Raw genomic sequence first — 17,031 nt, forward strand, 5'->3', positions numbered from 1 at the left:
GAAATCTGTGGGTGGTGGTGATCTGCCTCTGCTCTCGATCCATTTCCCTCTGGTTCTCTACTTTGTATTGCAGAGAACTTTTTCCTCCCTCAGCTTTTTGCCAACGGGCTGTCTGCTAGGTTTAGCCCATGGCAGGAAACTGGAGGTAGCAGGGACGTTTCTCCTGCTCCCTTCTGCTGAGGTGCCATCTCTGGGCGTGACTGCATGGTTGTCATTTTGTGGTTACAGCATTGGCCAGGTGGCCGTGATTCCTGGGATCTGGTAATGCCACTTCCTCCTTGTGACTTTCCAGGGGTAGTGGGGGTGGTAGTGACTACTTATATCTTACATTCCCTCAGACTGTAATGTCTAGAATGACTTCGATTTTCATATTACATGTTTCTTTCTCATTTACTTCTGTTGTGTTCATCTTAGACTGTTGCCTTTTCTTACTAATTTAATTTTTTTCATGGAATTCGCATTCTTTTTGAGTTTTGAGATGATAAATCAGATGCTTCCAATTTGGCCTCTCAGCTTTTTTATCTTTTGTTTCCTGAAGGGAGCATTTTTTAAAGTCACTTTTCTGCTACCTCTTGACTTGTTATGAGCCTTCCTTTTTCTAGGTCTATATTTGCTAGTTCCTCTTTACTGCTCTTTAAATGAAAAGATTGCATGATGTCTGATATTTGCTGATTAACGGAGTGCATTCATGTCTTTAGGGTCTCTTGCCATCCATCTGGGTTCTGTTTGAATCTTTCAAATTTTAAGTTGGTAGGCCAGTTGTTGGCTCAGCCCCAAATTTCTAGTTTCCAGAGATCATCCAGCAGTATCAATGTGGCTTTTTTGGACTGAATATGTGTTTGTTTGTTTGTTTTTTAATATCTACTTCCTGGTTTGGATTTCCACAATTTCATGAGTTACATGGGAATTAAAAAGTATGCAACATATGGTTAAAAAAAATCACATATCCAAATTGCACCTCTGAACCTATCAAAGTAATGTTTAGACCTTGCCATGAATTTTTGCTGTGTATACTTCCACCATCATTTCACAATATAATATGCATAAATGAAATTGTAAATAATAGTTGATTGTTTAATAAGCACAAAGCATTACCATATACCTTATTTTATTTTTTTTTTACTATGTCCTGACATATAAGTAGCCATTGAAGTGTCTATGATTAAGCTATTTAATAGAGGCCAAGCCTTTACTCAACAAATTCTTCTGTTCACCTAAGAACTTTCTAAAATTTTCATTTATTTTATTTATTTTCTTTTTAGGGCTGCACTTGCAGCATATGGAAGTCCCCAGGCTAGTCAAATTGAAGCTGTAGCGGCTGGCCTACACCACAGCCACAGCAATGCAGGATCCGAGCTGTATCTGTGACCTATACCACAGCTCACGGCAATGCTGGATCCCCCACCCACTGAGTGAAGCCAGAGATGGAACCTGCATCCTCATGGATACGAGTCAGATGCGTTTCTGCTGTGCTACAAAGCGAACTCCTAAAATTTTTATTTTTATGAACTATGCAAAGTCTCAGACATAGAAATAACAGGAAATTGAGTGTGAGAGTTGCCCTTCGCACATTGCTTGGTCTGGACCAAAAAGTAGCTTTGCCTGAGATGCAATCATCACAGGGCATCACAGTTTGCATATATGGCTGCTATTTTTCTCAGTGGGTGTCTATGCCATGCAAACCAGTTGTGGTCTGGGGGTTTCTAGAACTCAAAGCAGGCCGTGATTGGTCCATTGCCCAGACGACCTCATTCCTGAGATATTTACTGTCCAATGCTTTTCAGTCTTTGCCTCTTCTTGTGCCCTAGGAGGCATTTCCTTATTCTTGTTTAGCATCAATTTGATTCTTTTAAAATTCTGCTTTCAGGGAAAAGTGAGATGCTGGGTTCCTTCATGTTTACCTTAGGATTTCTGGTGACAGAAGGGAATGTAAATCATGGCATCCAGCAGGAGGTGAGTTGCAGATAACAAGCGTGATAGCAGGTGCCCTGGGCTCCATGGAGGAGCCGTGCCCGCTCTCCGTTTGGCTTATTTCCCATGAATTCCTTCCCCACCTCCCTATAGGCGCTGAGGGCCTTGAATTGCATTCTTCAAACAGTGCCTCGGGAGGAGAGAAAACAGCTTCTCTTGTCAGACGTGCCATGTCAACTCATGTAAGTCACTTTGACCCACTTAGCTTTGATGTAAGGGCAAAAATCTCTCAGGATTATACCACCACCATCTTTGTTCTCTTTAGGTGTTTGGGGGTGTTTTGTTTTTGTTCCAATCAAATGTATGAGGCAAAATGCTTTCTCAAGCTGTGGCTTATTTTCCACTGTGAATGAATTAGCCTCTCTTGGGATAATGGGAAGAGCGGAGACTGGGATGCCAGATTGACTGGCTTCCACCCCTGGTGTTGCCACTTACGCTCATGGAGAGCAGAGTCTTAACCTCACTGCACCTCCGTCTGTTCACCTGTAACCTGGAGCCCATGTTAATACCTGGTCGGTAGCGTTATTGTACAGGTCAAATCGGATGATCTATTGAAAGTGGCGAGCACATTACCTGGTAGAGAGCAAAAGTGCAAAGGTTACCAGCTATTAACTAGTAAACTCTACCAATGGGACATGAATTGCTTTCAAAAGGATGGACTGGGGGGTTTGGGGGACCCACTCATGATTAGGTCCTTCTTGGGATGTTGAAATTTGGAGGTGAGGTTGTAATGTGTAACCATGGGAAGAGCAACGGCAGAACCCAGTTTTGAAATTTGACCCTAAACCAGTCCTTGTGTGCTGACCACTGACCAGCATCAGTGACGACACTGTGGCACAGCATCATTCCAGTGACATGCAGCCGTGACTGGCGAGGGGAAGGGCAACCCAGTCTTATCACAGTGTAGACCTGAAAGTGGTGATGGGTGAGCATGGAGCTCACCATGTTGGCCCATTTAACTGGTCTTTGCAGGTTGCAGTGTTTGCTCCGAATTTTTCCTGCAAAGTGTTCATTGAATGCATTAGTTTACTCATTACCCTTAGTGGGACATTTAGATCTGGAGAGCAGCTGATGTGCTGTTTTCTTCTAACACAACGCAATGGTCCTACCTTATTGTTTGTTCTAGTCTGGAATGTTCTAGACTTCAAGTCAAACGTAAAATCTGCAAGCATAACATGAAGTAGACCTCTCAGGTGTACTGTTTGAAGGTTTCTATTTAATAGTTAACAAATCTGTGATTATCATTCAGTTATCAATGTGCTTATCAATTATCTGCAAGCATACATGAAGTAGACCTCTCAGGTGTACTGTTTGAAGGTTTCTATTTAAGGTTTCTATAAATGTAATAAATTCATTGAGTAATAAAAAATTAACAAATCAATCTGTGATTATCAATCTATTAATGTGATTATCAAATCAGTTATAATCAATTATGAGGAACTGAACTACAAATTTTCATAACAAATTTATTCTTTAAAATTAGAATTATTTCAGACATTAAAAAAGATCAACATCGTACTTTTTAGCATTTAACTGCATTTTTTTTTTTTCTTTTTAGGGCCAAACCTGAGGAATATGGAGGTTCCCAGGCTAGGGCTCCATTTGGAGCTGTAGCCACTGGCCTACGCCAGATCCACAGCAACACCAGATCCGAGCCGAGCCTGCAACCTACACTACAGCTCAAGACAATGCCTTAACACACTGAGCAAGGCCAGGGATTGAACCCGTGTCCTCATGGGTGTTAGTCGGGTTCGTTAACCGCCAAGCCATGACAGGAACTCCTAATTGCATTTCTCAAATGAATATGCAACTTGGGAACCTGCATTAATTACAATAAGATGATAGCCTCATCCCATTACATCTGTAACAAATTTTTATCAGTTTTTAAAATCAGTTCCAAAATCTTATAGGAAAGCCCTATAGCACCCACTGTATCATTTCTTCCAGGTGTCAAACTGTGTGTGTGTGGTGGGGAGGATACACATTTTCACAGGCTGGTGAGGTGACTGTAAAATTCCAGAATCTTAGCATTTGATGAATCCTCAGATTATTAAACTGAATTCACTTTGCAGAAGGAGAACTAGAATCTCAGAATGTAGAGTAGCTCTGGCTTCTTTTTTTAAAGAGTATATTTAAGGAGTTCCCACTGTGCCACAGTGGTATAAGAATCTGACTGCAGTGGCCCTGGTTGCTGTGGAGGTATAAGTTTGACCCCTGGCCTGGCATAGTGGGTTCAAGTATCTGACATAGGTCTCAGCCATGGTTCGGATTCAATCCCTGGCCTGGGAATTTCCATGTGCCGCAGGTACAGCCATTAAAAAAATAATAAAATCATTAAAAAATTTTTAAAAAGTATATTTAAGTCATTAACATATACAAATATTTTTTTTATAAAAATGCATTCTTGATATTGAAGAAATTCTGATGTTGAATTTGAAATACTTTCCAAAATATCCATCTTGATTTAAAATTTTAATGCCAATGTAGTAAAGTTTTATTTACGTATGTTCATTTCAGTAAAATGAAATTTATTTAAATGTTTCAGGAAAGACTTTGCAAGGACAATCTTGACTGTGGGTGGTAAGAAGTATTTAGAATTTTAAATATTAGAATATTAAATATTGGACAGTGGGGGTTTTATGAGCATCTGGAAACTATGCAGAATAAATTATGGTTAAATTGAAATTTTAGTTTATGATGAAAGAGTTAAGCAAGCTGAAACTGTAAAGAATAATTAATGAATATTCCTTTACTCACCAACCGGGTTAGTCAAATTTGATCATTTTTCCACATTTGCTTCAAATTTTTATTTAAAACTTTTTTTTAATTAAATTTTTGTTATGGTTGACTTATAATGGTCTGTCAATTTCTGTTGTACAGCAAAGTGACCCAGTTATACATTTATATACATTCTTTTTTTTCATATTATCCTCCATCATGTTCCATCACAAGTGGTTAGATACGGTTCTCTGTGCTACAAAGCAGGATCTCATTGCTTATACACTTCAAATGCAAAAGTTTTGCATCTACCAACTCCAAGCTTCCAGTCTTTGCTCCCCCTCCCCCTTGGCAACCACAGCTCTGTTCTCATGTCCATGAATTTGTTTCTCTTCTGTAGACAGGTTCATTTGTGCCATATATTAGATTCCAGATAGAAGTGATATATGGTCTTTGTCTTTCTCTTTCTGATTTACTTCATTTAGTATGAGAGTCTCTAATTCCATCCATGTTGCTGCAAATGGCATTATTTTGTTCTTCTTTATGGCTGAGTAGTATTCCATTGTATATATGTACCACACTGTCTTAATCTATTCATCTATCTTTGGACATTTAGGTTGTTTCCTTTTTATTTTTGTTTTTTTTTTATTTTTATTTTTGTCTTTTTGCCTTTTCTAGGGCCGCTCCTGAGGCATATGGAGATTCCCAGGCTAGGAGTCTAATCAGAGCCATAGCCACCGGCCTACGCCAGAGCCACAGCAGTGTGGGATCCGAGCCACGTCTTCGACCTACACCACAGCTCATGGCAACGCCGGATCCTTAACCCACTGAGCGAGGCCAGGGATTGAACCCAAAACCTCATGGTTTCTAGTCGGATTGGTTAACCACTGAACCATGGTGGGAACTCCTATTTCCTTTTTTAAAAACAAATTAGAGTTACAGGTAAAGCCCTGTGTCCAGACCCATGTCCCATTCCTCTCTCCATTGGTAGAAGTAATCTTTGACTTGGATTTGTTTTTCATTTTCAAGAATTTTTTTTTAACTTTTCCTCTATGCATTCACAAGCAACATATAGTATTGTTTTGCAAATTTTAAGTTTGCATATCCAGCTGCAACTTGCTTTTTACCCTTAAAATTGTTTGAAATTGAAACCTGTTGATTAGTTTTGTTTATCTGCTGTGAAATACTACAGTTTATCTTGGATTTTATTTTTATAGTAGAAGTATTTCTTGAGACTGGAAAAAGCTGCTTTTTAAAAAATTGGAAGTATAATATGTATGACTGAGTCACTATGCTGTACAGCAGAAATTGACTCAACACTGTAAATCAACTATACCCCAGTAAAAAATAATAAAATTTTTAAAAATTGAGGTATAGGTAATACATAGTATTATATACATTACAGGTGTACAATATAGCGATTCATAGTTTTTAGAGGTTACAATCTATTATAAAATATTGGCTATGTTCCTTATGTTGTAAAACGTCCTTATTTTACACGTAATACTTTGTACCTCTTACTCCCCTTCTATATGCTCCCCCTTTCCTCTCTCCACTGATAACTACTAGTTTTTTCTCTATATATGTGTCTTAGACAAAGCTACCTTTGATGAACATTTTAAAATATCTAAAATATAAAGTACAGAAATGTTTATTTTAAAAAATTTTATATGCTGACTGGATTTTTCTCCTAATAATTTCTTCAATATGAGTTTAAATGTTTATAATTGCTCCAGGGAACATACTGCTATTTATAAGACACAATGCTAGTCTTCTAAGATGGAATTTCCTTTTTTTTATTTTTATTTATTTATTTTTTTAAGGGCTGCACCCGTGGCACATGGAGGTTCCCAGGTTAGGGGTCTAATTGGAGCTGTAGCCTTCGCCAGAACCATAGCAAGGCGGGATCTGAGCCGCATCCAAGACCTACACCACAGCTCATAGCAATGCCGGATCCTTAACCCACTGAGTGAGGCCAGGGATGGAACCTGCAACCTCATGGTTCCCAGTTGAATTCATTAACCACTGAGCCACAACAGGAACTCCTAAGATGGAACTTCTTGGAGCAAATGCTAATCTGTGGAACTCATTTTTTCTTTGGCTCTGTGCCTAGAATTATCCATGTCTAGCATGTTTTTATTTTTTTCTACCATGTTCTTAATCTCTAGATTATGACCAGCAGGTGGCTCTTTGTGAAGCATTGTGTAGACTGACGACAAAAAAATCAAGGGAGGACATTGTCCATCAGTGGTTTGAAGATGATGTCATTGCTGAGGCTTTCAAAGAAATTAAGCATCAAGAATTTGAGACGGTGAGAGGCCTGGTCATGAAAATCCCATTTAATCAATACTTAAAAAGCTTCCTATATGTTGGGCTCAAGGGGGGACTTTTTTCTTTTTTTTCACTATTTCTTTTTTCTTTTTTATTTTCCCGCTGTACAGCAAGGGGATCAAGTTATCCTTACATGTATACATTACAATTACATTTTTCCCCCACCCTTTATCTAGATACTCATGTTGCCACAGAACAAAGTTCTCAGTGCTACTCAGCAGGATCTCCTTGTAAATCTATTCTAAGTTGTGGCTGACAACCCCAAGTTCCCGATCCCTCCCACTCCCTCCCCCTCCCATCAGGCAGCCACAAGTCTCTTCTCCAAGTCTATGATTTTCTTTTCTGAGGAGATGTTTATTTGTGCTGGATATTAGATTCCAGTTATAAGTGATATCATATGGTATTTGTCTTTGTCTTTCTGGCTCATTTCACTCAGGATGAGATTCTCTAGTTCCATCCATGTTGCTGCAAATGGCATGATGTCATTCTTTTTTATGGCTGAGTAGTATTCCATTGTGTATATATACCACCTCTTCCGAATCCAATCATCTGTCGATGGACATTTGGGTTGTTTCCATGTCCTGGCTATTGTGAATAGTACTGCAATGAACACATGGGTGCATGTGTCTCTTTTAAGTAGAGTTTTGTCCGGATAGATGCCCAAGAGTGGGATTGTGGGGTCATATGGAAGTTCTATGTATAGATTTCTAAGGTATCTCCACACTGTTCTCCATAGTGGCTGTACCAGTTTACATTCCCACCAATAGTGCAGGAGGGTTCCCTTTTCTCCACAGCCTCTCTAGCACTTGTTATTTGTGGATTTATTAATGATGGCCATTCTGGCTGGTGTGAGGTGATATCTCATGGTAGTTTTGATTTGCATTTCTCTTATAATCAACGATGTTGAGCATTTTTTCATGTGTTTGCTGGCCATCTGTATATCTTCTTTGGAGAAATGTCTATTCAGGTCTTTTGCCCATTTTTCCATTGATTGATTGGCTTTTTTGCTGTTGGGTTGTATAAGTTGTTTATATATTCTAGAAGGACTTTCTTAAACTCCCTGTTTCCCACTTATGTGAAATAGCTTAAGGACAGTAGAAAGAGTATATTTGTGGACCAAATTCAGGCATACAGTTAAGAAGTCTTTGTAGGAAACAGCCTGGAGAGAGAACTCTGTGGGTTTAATGGATCCAGACGGAGACAGTGTCGTGGAGCAGGGAGTGATCCTCAACAAAGTTTGAAGGGGAGTGAGACTCAGAGAAGAAAAGAACATGCATTTCAGCCTTGCAGAGAGCAGCTGGGATGATGACGGGAGGCTGAAGCTGGCACGGGTGCTCTGGTGGCAGAGGACTATTACAGGGTGGTTGTGTCGTGAGTCCTCCAGCCTCTTCAGGTTGGAGGATCAATAATTTTTGTCGTCTTCCACGCAGCCTGGGCTCACGATGTCCGTGGTGCTTGGTGTCCTCAAGTAGCACGTAGTTTGTGGCTTTGCTGCATCTGCACCTTTATCCTAACATAAATGATGTCCCTCTCCTTTTAAAAGGTTTTTAAGGAGTTCTCTTCATGGCTTAGTGGTTAATGAACCTGACTAGGATCCGTAAGGATGTCGGTTTGATCCCTGACCTCGCTCAGTGGGTTAAGGATCCCGAGTTGCCGTGAGCTGTGGTGTAGGTCACAGACATGGCTCAGATCCTGTGTTGCCATGGCTGTGGTGTAGGCTGGCAGCTGTACCTCTGATTCAACCCCCTAGTCTGGGAACCTCTGTATGCTGTGGGTGTGGCCCTAAGAAGCAAAAAAATAAAAAAATTAAAAGTTCTTAAAATGAGGGTGATTCCTGTAGGAAAAATTAAAATTCTTAACAGCACTCCTGTTGAACAAAGCCTTTTTGCCAAAAACAGCTGAGTATTTGGGATTTTATTAAATCCAAACCTGCAGATATATCATTCAATATATTAAATTTGATTTTGAGCCTGTTGGCAGATCTGCAATTGTTGTTTAGCCAGGCTGCAGTTTGATCTAAATGGAAAGACCAGGAGTCTGGTTTGGGTCCCACCTCGCCCATGGGTCTGATGAACACATTTTGGTAAAGTAGTTTATTTTAAAAAATTTTTAAATTAAATATAAAATTGTTTATTTTTAAATTTTTATTTCTTGCTTTTTAGGGCCATACCCATGGCATATGGAATTTCCCAGGTGAGGGGTCAAATTGGAGCTTCAGCTGCTGGCCTACACCACTGGCACAGCAACTCAGGATCCGAGCCACATCTGCAACCTACATCACAGCTCACCAAAATGATCCTTTAACCCACTAAGCAAGGCCAAGGATTGAACCTGTATCCTCATGGATACTAGTTGGGTTGATTTCCACTGGGATACACCAGGAACTCCTATTTTTTGTTTTTTGTTAACTTTTCCATTGAAATATAGCTGTACATATTATGTAAGTTACAGGTGCATAGTATAGTGAGTCAGTTTGAAGGGTTATACTCCCGTTTAGTTGTTATGAAATATTGGCTGTATTCCCTGTGTTGTACAGTATGTTGCTGGAGCTGGTAGTTGACTTCTGAAGCCTGAGTGTCCTCATCTGTAAAATGGGAATAAAACCCACTTCCAAAGTGTAAGAATTAAATGAAAGGAACGAAGTGTGGACACCCCAGTGTTGGTTTCCTTCCTCCACTATGTCATTCCCTCACCTGCAGGGAATTGGAGGGAAACAGGACGGAAGTAGTGATCTTGTTTCTCAAATCCTTTGCCCCCTAGAGCCATCAGCTTCTCAGTGGAACTGCTTTTAGATGAAGGCTTACACTGACGTGTGTTGAGTGCCAAATCTAGACACCGAGTGTGGGGACTGTTTGATCACAACAGCCAGTCCGGTCCTTGCTAACAAAAGGGTCAAAAGCCTGGATCAGTGTCTCTTTGGCTTTAGCGTTTTGGGGGCAACAGATTGACCTTCCTAATAGCTGTTGGTTAGGAGAACTCTAAAGCTATTCTTTATTCTTAGAACATATACCGAGAGAGAACTCCTGACAGGGGAAATTGACAATGGATAATACACCAGGATGAATTCAACATGATGAGTGTTGTGGGTTTGGGGTTGGCTTGTGCTGGGAGGTGCAAAGGGGATGGATGCCCAATGGATTAGACGATTGTTATATTCTTGTGCCCTTGGTCATCAGTAAGGGGTGTCTCCTTGCTTACTCTTCTAACGCAGTGAAATGTAATTGCGCATGTAATTTTGGAGGGCTAAGTATCCCTCGGCTGCAGATCTCATGGCTGGGGGTTCAGAATGTGATTCTGGAGTCTTCTACTTTGTGAGACAAAATATTGTTTTAGTTATCATAATTAACAGCAAACCCTTATGAGGCCTTGTGGTGGCTCTGGATCCTAAAAACATGGAAGCAAACACTGGCCTCTGTGTGCTGCAAAAGGTGGTATTTCGATAAAATATCCTGGGAGTTCGCTGGTGGTCTAGGGGTTATGACTCTGGCACTTCCACTGCTGCAGCCTGGGTTCAACCCCTGGTCTGGGAACTGAGATCCCACATCAAGCCACTGCACGCTGTGGCCAAAAAATAAAATAAAATATCTGGATTTTTAAACGAATTTTGCCTTATTTACTTTGAAGGATTGTAGACGGTTTCTCAATCACCTAAATGACAGACTTGGTGACCAAAGAAGGTAAGACATTTCTCTGAGTATTATTTTATTGATCTATTCTGAAAATGTCTAATGTTAAGAAGTTCCCGTTGTGGTGCAGGGGTTAAGGATATGGTATTGTCTCTGTGGTGATAGGGGTTTGATCCCTGGCATTATACAGTGGGCTAAAATGATCTGGTGTTGCCACAGTTGTGGCTTGGATTTGATCCTGGCCTGGGAACTTTTATGTGCCCCAGGTTCAGCCATTAAAAAAATAATAAGTGAAAATATCTAATATTTAAAAAAAAATCTGAAGTCTGTTTTATTTTAGGAGAGAACATAGGATACAGAATGGACTCAGTATTACTGAGTTATTCATTGAGTAGCAACCTCAGAAGATTAGACATTCTGCCCAGTGATTTATTTCATGTGTATTTAAAATGATTTCTCTCAGTCTTTAACAGGTTTATTTAAGATTGGGAATAGTTTTAACATTCGGTCCTCCAGGGAGATTTTATGAAGAGTGTAGGTCTAAGGTTACCAGAGAGAGACGTCTTATGGACAGTTCTGTCCCTGATGAGAAAATATTGGTTGAATGCACTCCTTTCACTGGGACTCTTGCCAAGCCACGGGGCTGAGGTCTAAGTGCCAGCAAACCTGGCTTGTAGACTCTGCCAGACGGAGATCTGAAATCTACCCACAGTAGATCTCCGTTTGTAGGTCCGAGGTTCCTTCTGACCTCAGTACAGAGAGACTTAATGGCATACCCTGTTACACATGCTTGCCGGTGGGACATCTGTAGGTCGTGTGTGGGGTCCACCATGCTTTCTTTCACTTTTTAATTGTGAGGTGTTTTTGCAGAGTTGAATCATTTCCGTGCATTGCTGCTTTTGCTGATGAGCTTGAGGTACGTTCATCTCTTTTGGGGGCTGTGAGGTTGGGGGATGTGTAATGAGAAACCCATAGTTAGGTTTAATCAAGCCAAACTGCTCTTGCTACAAAGAGGGGCTTTTCCCCTCCTGTTTGTCTTCTTTTAAGGGTGACACCCATGGCATAGGGAGGTTCCCAGGCTAGGGGTCGATTCAGAGCTACAGCTGCCTACTTATGCCACAGCAACGAGGGATCTGAGCCATGTCTGCAACCTACACCACAACTCACGGCAACACCGGATCCTTAACCCACTGAGAGAGGCCAGGGATCGAACCCCCATCCTCATGGACACTAGTCAGGTTGGTTACCGCTGAGCCACCATGGGAACTCCAGCATCATGCTATTTGAATCTTTCTTTTTTCTTTCCTTTTTTTCTTCTTTTTTAAACCAAGAGCATATATTTATTTTATAATACAATTGTTTCTTGGCACCCATGGGGGACTGGTTCCAGGACCCCTCACAGATACCAGAATCTGTGATACTCAAGTCTCTTGAATATGAAATGGCTTAGTACTTGCATATAATGTATACACATCCTCCCGCATATTTAAATCATCTCTAGATGACTTATAATACCAAAAACAATGTAAACACCAGGCAGATAGTTGCCCAAGCATGGCAAAATCAAGGTTTACTTTTTAGAACTTTTTGGAACTTTTTTTTTTCCCCTGAATATTTTCAATCCATATTTGGTTGCATCCTCAGATTTGGAAGCTGGGGGTACAGAGGGCTGACTATAATCAAATAAAATGAAGGTAATTTGAAATCTTCAGGTCTTATCACAACACATGGGAGGTTGGATGACAAATCACCACTTATGTTTGATAACTGTACCTCCTTTGCTAGAAGCCTCTATCCCTAAGCAGTGTGGATTGTTATACTGCTTTCACACAGAACTGCTTTCTCTGCGATTCGCACCAGAAAAAAAAAAATTCTGTGGATAGTTACCTGACACATTTAAACACCTATTAAGTTGCTGTGTGTAGTAGGGTTTTTCTAGAAATAGCTTAGTTCTATAAAACTGAGACTTTCCTGTTTTGCAGAAACGACTAAGGCAATAAAGGGGGACCTTATATTAAAGTAGGGTTGTTCTAGGAAAAGCCATTCTGTTTTTAATGGAATAATTTTCATTGGACCCTTTCACACGATATTAATGCTGCAGTTGTATCTTACAGATGAAGAAACCTGCGGATGAAAAATTAGAGAAATTTTGGATTGATTTCAACCTAGGCAGTCAGAGCATAACTTTTTATGTAAACAACACTGAGGTAATCAGGTTTGATTCCTGTTTAGACCTAAATGCTTAGAAATTGCTCGGGTCCAAGAATGTGTTATGCGCTCCTGAATTTCACTTATCTTTTCCCAAGAGCGCCCTCTGGGACTCCGTAAGACTTTTGAAGGATGCGGTGATTACTTTCAGCGTAATAGGTAAGGCGATTATTCTAAACACTCCTACGTTTAGTCCTGAGTATTGTTGCTGTTGATGGTCGCAGGGTATGTTTAGTTAATTCCAGAGCCCATTTTGCTTGCGCCTTGAGGCAGAAGGGAGCTGGTGAGTGTGGTGGAGAAGGGGCTGTGCTCAGGGCCAGGGGGCAGGGGATTGATGACGCCTCCTCTTTGTAACTTTGGGGCTCAGTTACTTGCCTGGTTTTCTCATTGTAAAAATGGTTACAGTTCCTAAACCCATTGAAAATAGAATCACCCTAGGATCCAGCAATTTCACTTTTGGATAGCTTCAGAATTGAAGTGAGAACTTGAAGAGACTGGCACACCGGTGTTCATTACAGCCTTAATCACAACAGCCAAGAGGTAGAAGCAACTCAAGTGTCCATCACCGGGTGAATGGATCCATAGAATGGGATCCATACGATGGAATATTATTCAGCTTTAAAAAAGGAAGGAAATTCTGACACATCCTACAACATAGATGAACTTTGAGGACATTATACTATGTGAGAAAAGCTAAGTCACCAAAAGACAAATACTGTATGACTCCACTTAAATGAGATATTATTGAAAGTAGTCAAATAGAGATAGTTCAGTGGTGGCTATCAGGGGCTGTGGGGAAGGGGGCATGGGGAGTTGTTTAATGGGTACAGAGTTCCCGATTTGCAAGATGGAAAAGTTTTCGGATCTGTTGCAACACAATGTCAATACCCTCAACTCTACTGAACCCTACACTTAAATGGTTAACAAGGTAAATGTTAAAACTGTTTTGTACCACAATTTTAAAAAGTGGTTATAGTACCTGCCCTCCCTTTCACACATACCTACACTAATGATAGAGGAGTTGTGGTGTGTTAAATGTCAGCCCTCTGACTCCCTCTTCTTAAATTTCCATCACTCACCTTTCTTCTCCCTCTGGAAGGTAAGAGTTGAAGGGCATGGACTCAGGAGTGGTCCTTTTCCAGGTGGGGAGAGGGAAGTTGCTGGTCCAGTTTAACCTTTCAGCTGTAATCATGCTTGACTAGGATTCCTGAATTGAGTCTCTAAAAAACAAAGGGATGTTTTGCAAGTAATTCGATACACATATTTTTTAAGCGATTGAATGTACTAAAGTGTTAAAACAGAACACTGTGGAACTTTGTGGATTTTTTGCTTGACCGACTTTCGCAGAGGATTTAAAGCAGCTTGCCTATTTATACTAAAATAATCCAAATGGGAAATTGGAACCCCAGACAAGGATAAAAATGTTTATCATGAAGGCTGGATTGGCTGCCATGGAGATGCAGATTTGGTACTTAGCTTCCCAAAAGCCAGGGTGAAAAGTGAAACAATATAGAACATGATTCTCATCATACAAGTCCGAGAAAGAACCAATCTATCCTTCCTAACCTTAAACTCTTAACCAAAGGTTCTTCCCTGAGACTACTTAGGAGGAAGTAACCTTTCCTCATCCCAGGGTTTTCCTTGCTGGAATTTGTGTATGTAACTTTGGTGTTTCATTAAAGGATAATTTTTGAAAAGGTAAGATCATGACCCTCAAACAAATATAAATGTGAGTTAAAGATTTCATTAAGCAATGAGGAAATTGGTAAAATGCAGCAACCGGGAGAATTCAAAAAGCAATGCTGAAATTAATTTACAAATAGATGCACCACTAGGCAGTTGCATTCCAGGGACAATTTCAATTTTTATGAACAAGAATCATTTGCTTTCTTATTGATTCCTCCTGTGAATTATCATTAGAAAAAGAGGGAAAGTGGGGGTCAATGAGGCAGTAAAGGACGTGGCAGAAGAGGACAAAAGCCTTTCTCTGCGAGGCTCTGGGAGAATGAAGGGACGGTGACGACAGCCCCCACTTCAGACCCTCGCCCCAAGTCTCAGCGTTGCCACCTGGAACTTCTGACCAACCAGCTGCCAATCAGAGGTTCCCACAGCCTCTTCCCTGGGTTTGATAATTTGCTGTAATGGTTCACAGATCTCGGGGAAATGCTTCTTAGCAGTTTCCAGTCTTATAAGGGATATAATAAGGCACACAGATGGACAGCCAGGTGAAGAGGTACCCAGGGAAAGATCCAGAAAGGATCCTGAGTGCAGGGGCTTCTGTTTCTGTGGAGTTGATGCATCACCCTCCTGGAACTCACCTGGAAGCTCTCGGAAAACCCTGTAGTTTGGGGATTTTTATGGAGGCTTTCTCATGTAGGCGGGAAGGCATAGTTACTCCATCTCTGGCCTTTCTTTCCTCCCTGAAGACTGGGGAGCTGGAAATCCCAACCCTCTAACCGTGCCTTGGTCTTTCTTGTGACCAGCGCCATCCCGAAGTTATCCTGGGTCCTCCAGCCCCCAGTCTTCTCAGAAACTTAATAGGACACGTCCATCACTCCAAGGATTCCAAGGGTCTTAGAAGCTCTCGTGTTGGGAACCAGGCTCCAAGACCAAATCTTAGAACAAAAGGTGCTCCTGGCCCCCATTACTGAAAATGATGACAGTTGTAGGCTATGTCAGGAACCAAGGCAGAGGGCAAATTTATTTTTCTGGTGTCACAGACGGGAAGAAGCAGAAGCCAGCAGATAGAGTCACAGAATTGGAAATAGTGTATGTTAAGTTGGTGCCACCTATCTGCAGTAAAGGAAAAGGGCTTATAAACAACTTCCTAGAAATGTAAATTGAATATAATCATAGGAGTTCCCACCATGGCTCAGCAGTTAACGAATCCAACTAGTATCCATGAGCATGCAGGTTCGATCCCTGACCTTGCTCAGTAGGTTAAGGGTCTGGTGTTGCAGTGAGGTGTAGTGTAGGTCTTAGATGTGGCTTGGATCTGGTTGTGGCTGTGGTGTCAGCTAGCAGCTACGCTCTGATTGGACCCCTAGCCTGGGAACCTCCATGTGCCACAGGTACAGCCCTGAAAAAACCAAAAAAAATAAAATAATAATAATAAATTGAGTAAATTAATTTATACAGGTATTACCTGTTACTATCTATTTTAATGTAAAATATCATTAACGTTTAAGTCAATATCTTACAAAGATTTCCATGGATTTTCTGACTGTGGTACCCCTAACATTGCTTTGCTTTTTTTTTTTTTTTTTTTTTTTTTTTGGTCTTTTTCTAGGGCTACTTCCCACGGCATATGGAGGTTCCCAGGCTAGGGGTCCAATTGGAGCTGTAGCCGCCGGCCTATACCACAGCCACAGCAATGCGGGATCCGAGCAGCGTCTGCAACCTACACCACAGCTCACAGCGACACCAGATCCTCAACCCACTGAGCAAGGCCAGGGGAACTTTATAATCCACAAAGTGCCTTCCAACAGCTGACGGAAGGTGTGACTTTCTAGTTTTATAGCTGAAGAAACCGAGGTTTGTGTAGCAAGCACCACGAGCAAGAACACACACACACTACTATATAGGAAAGAGATGACAAAGGATCTATTGTAGAGCACAGGGAAACCTACTCAGGGTTCCACATTAACCTATATGGGGAAATAAGACTGGAAGTATGTATAGCAGATTCACTTTGCTGTTTGCTGAAACTAATACAACGCTGTAAGTCAACTATATGCCAATTAAAAAAAAAAAAAAAAAGACTTGCCTTTTGTACACACAGCCCTTCCTGCTGAGGGCTTGGCAGGGTTCTAGGAGCCTGTCGAGGGTTTGGCATGGCCCTTGCAGCTATTTCTTCTCAGCCTTGAACATTTGCATTGAGCCCCACAGCCAAACTAGTTCCTGGCTTTTTCAGACATTGTTTAGAATTACTTCTGTTGCAGGGTTTAAGAGATTTTCCTGCAGTGACTGAGTTTCCAGTAAGATCAGCATTTGGGGGATTATTATTATTTGATGTAGTGATTTTTTTTTTCATTATAGCTGGTTTGCAGTATTCTGTCAATTTTCTACTGCACAGCATGGGGACCCAGTCACACATACATGTATACATTGTTTTTCTCACACTATCATGCTCCATCATAGGTAACTAGGTATAGTTCTCAGTGCTACACAGCAGGAT

At 40.9% G+C, this 17,031-nt stretch overlaps 1 protein-coding gene across 7 annotated transcripts in view; it reads left to right on the forward strand.

Moving 5' to 3' along the window:
* Positions 1 to 17,031, forward strand: part of SYCP2L (synaptonemal complex protein 2 like) — a 73,722-nt gene that overhangs the window by 11,426 nt on the left and 45,265 nt on the right. For all 7 annotated transcript variants that reach the window (XR_002346297.1, XR_002346296.1, XM_021100178.1 and 4 more), the window contains exons 7-14: positions 1,868 to 1,953; positions 2,065 to 2,153; positions 4,517 to 4,551; positions 6,858 to 7,000; positions 10,645 to 10,697; positions 11,517 to 11,562; positions 12,761 to 12,853; positions 12,953 to 13,013. Coding sequence is in view for 5 of the 7 variants with exons in the window: in XM_021100178.1 (XP_020955837.1) it covers positions 1,868 to 1,953; positions 2,065 to 2,153; positions 4,517 to 4,551; positions 6,858 to 7,000; positions 10,645 to 10,697; positions 11,517 to 11,562; positions 12,761 to 12,853; positions 12,953 to 13,013 (606 nt within the window). In the remaining 2 variants the exon portion in view is untranslated. The remainder of the gene's footprint in view (positions 1 to 1,867; positions 1,954 to 2,064; positions 2,154 to 4,516; positions 4,552 to 6,857; positions 7,001 to 10,644; positions 10,698 to 11,516; positions 11,563 to 12,760; positions 12,854 to 12,952; positions 13,014 to 17,031) is intronic.

This window comes from Sus scrofa, chromosome 7, assembly GCF_000003025.6.
Source record: "Sus scrofa isolate TJ Tabasco breed Duroc chromosome 7, Sscrofa11.1, whole genome shotgun sequence".
NCBI classification, from domain to species: domain Eukaryota; kingdom Metazoa; phylum Chordata; class Mammalia; order Artiodactyla; family Suidae; genus Sus; species Sus scrofa.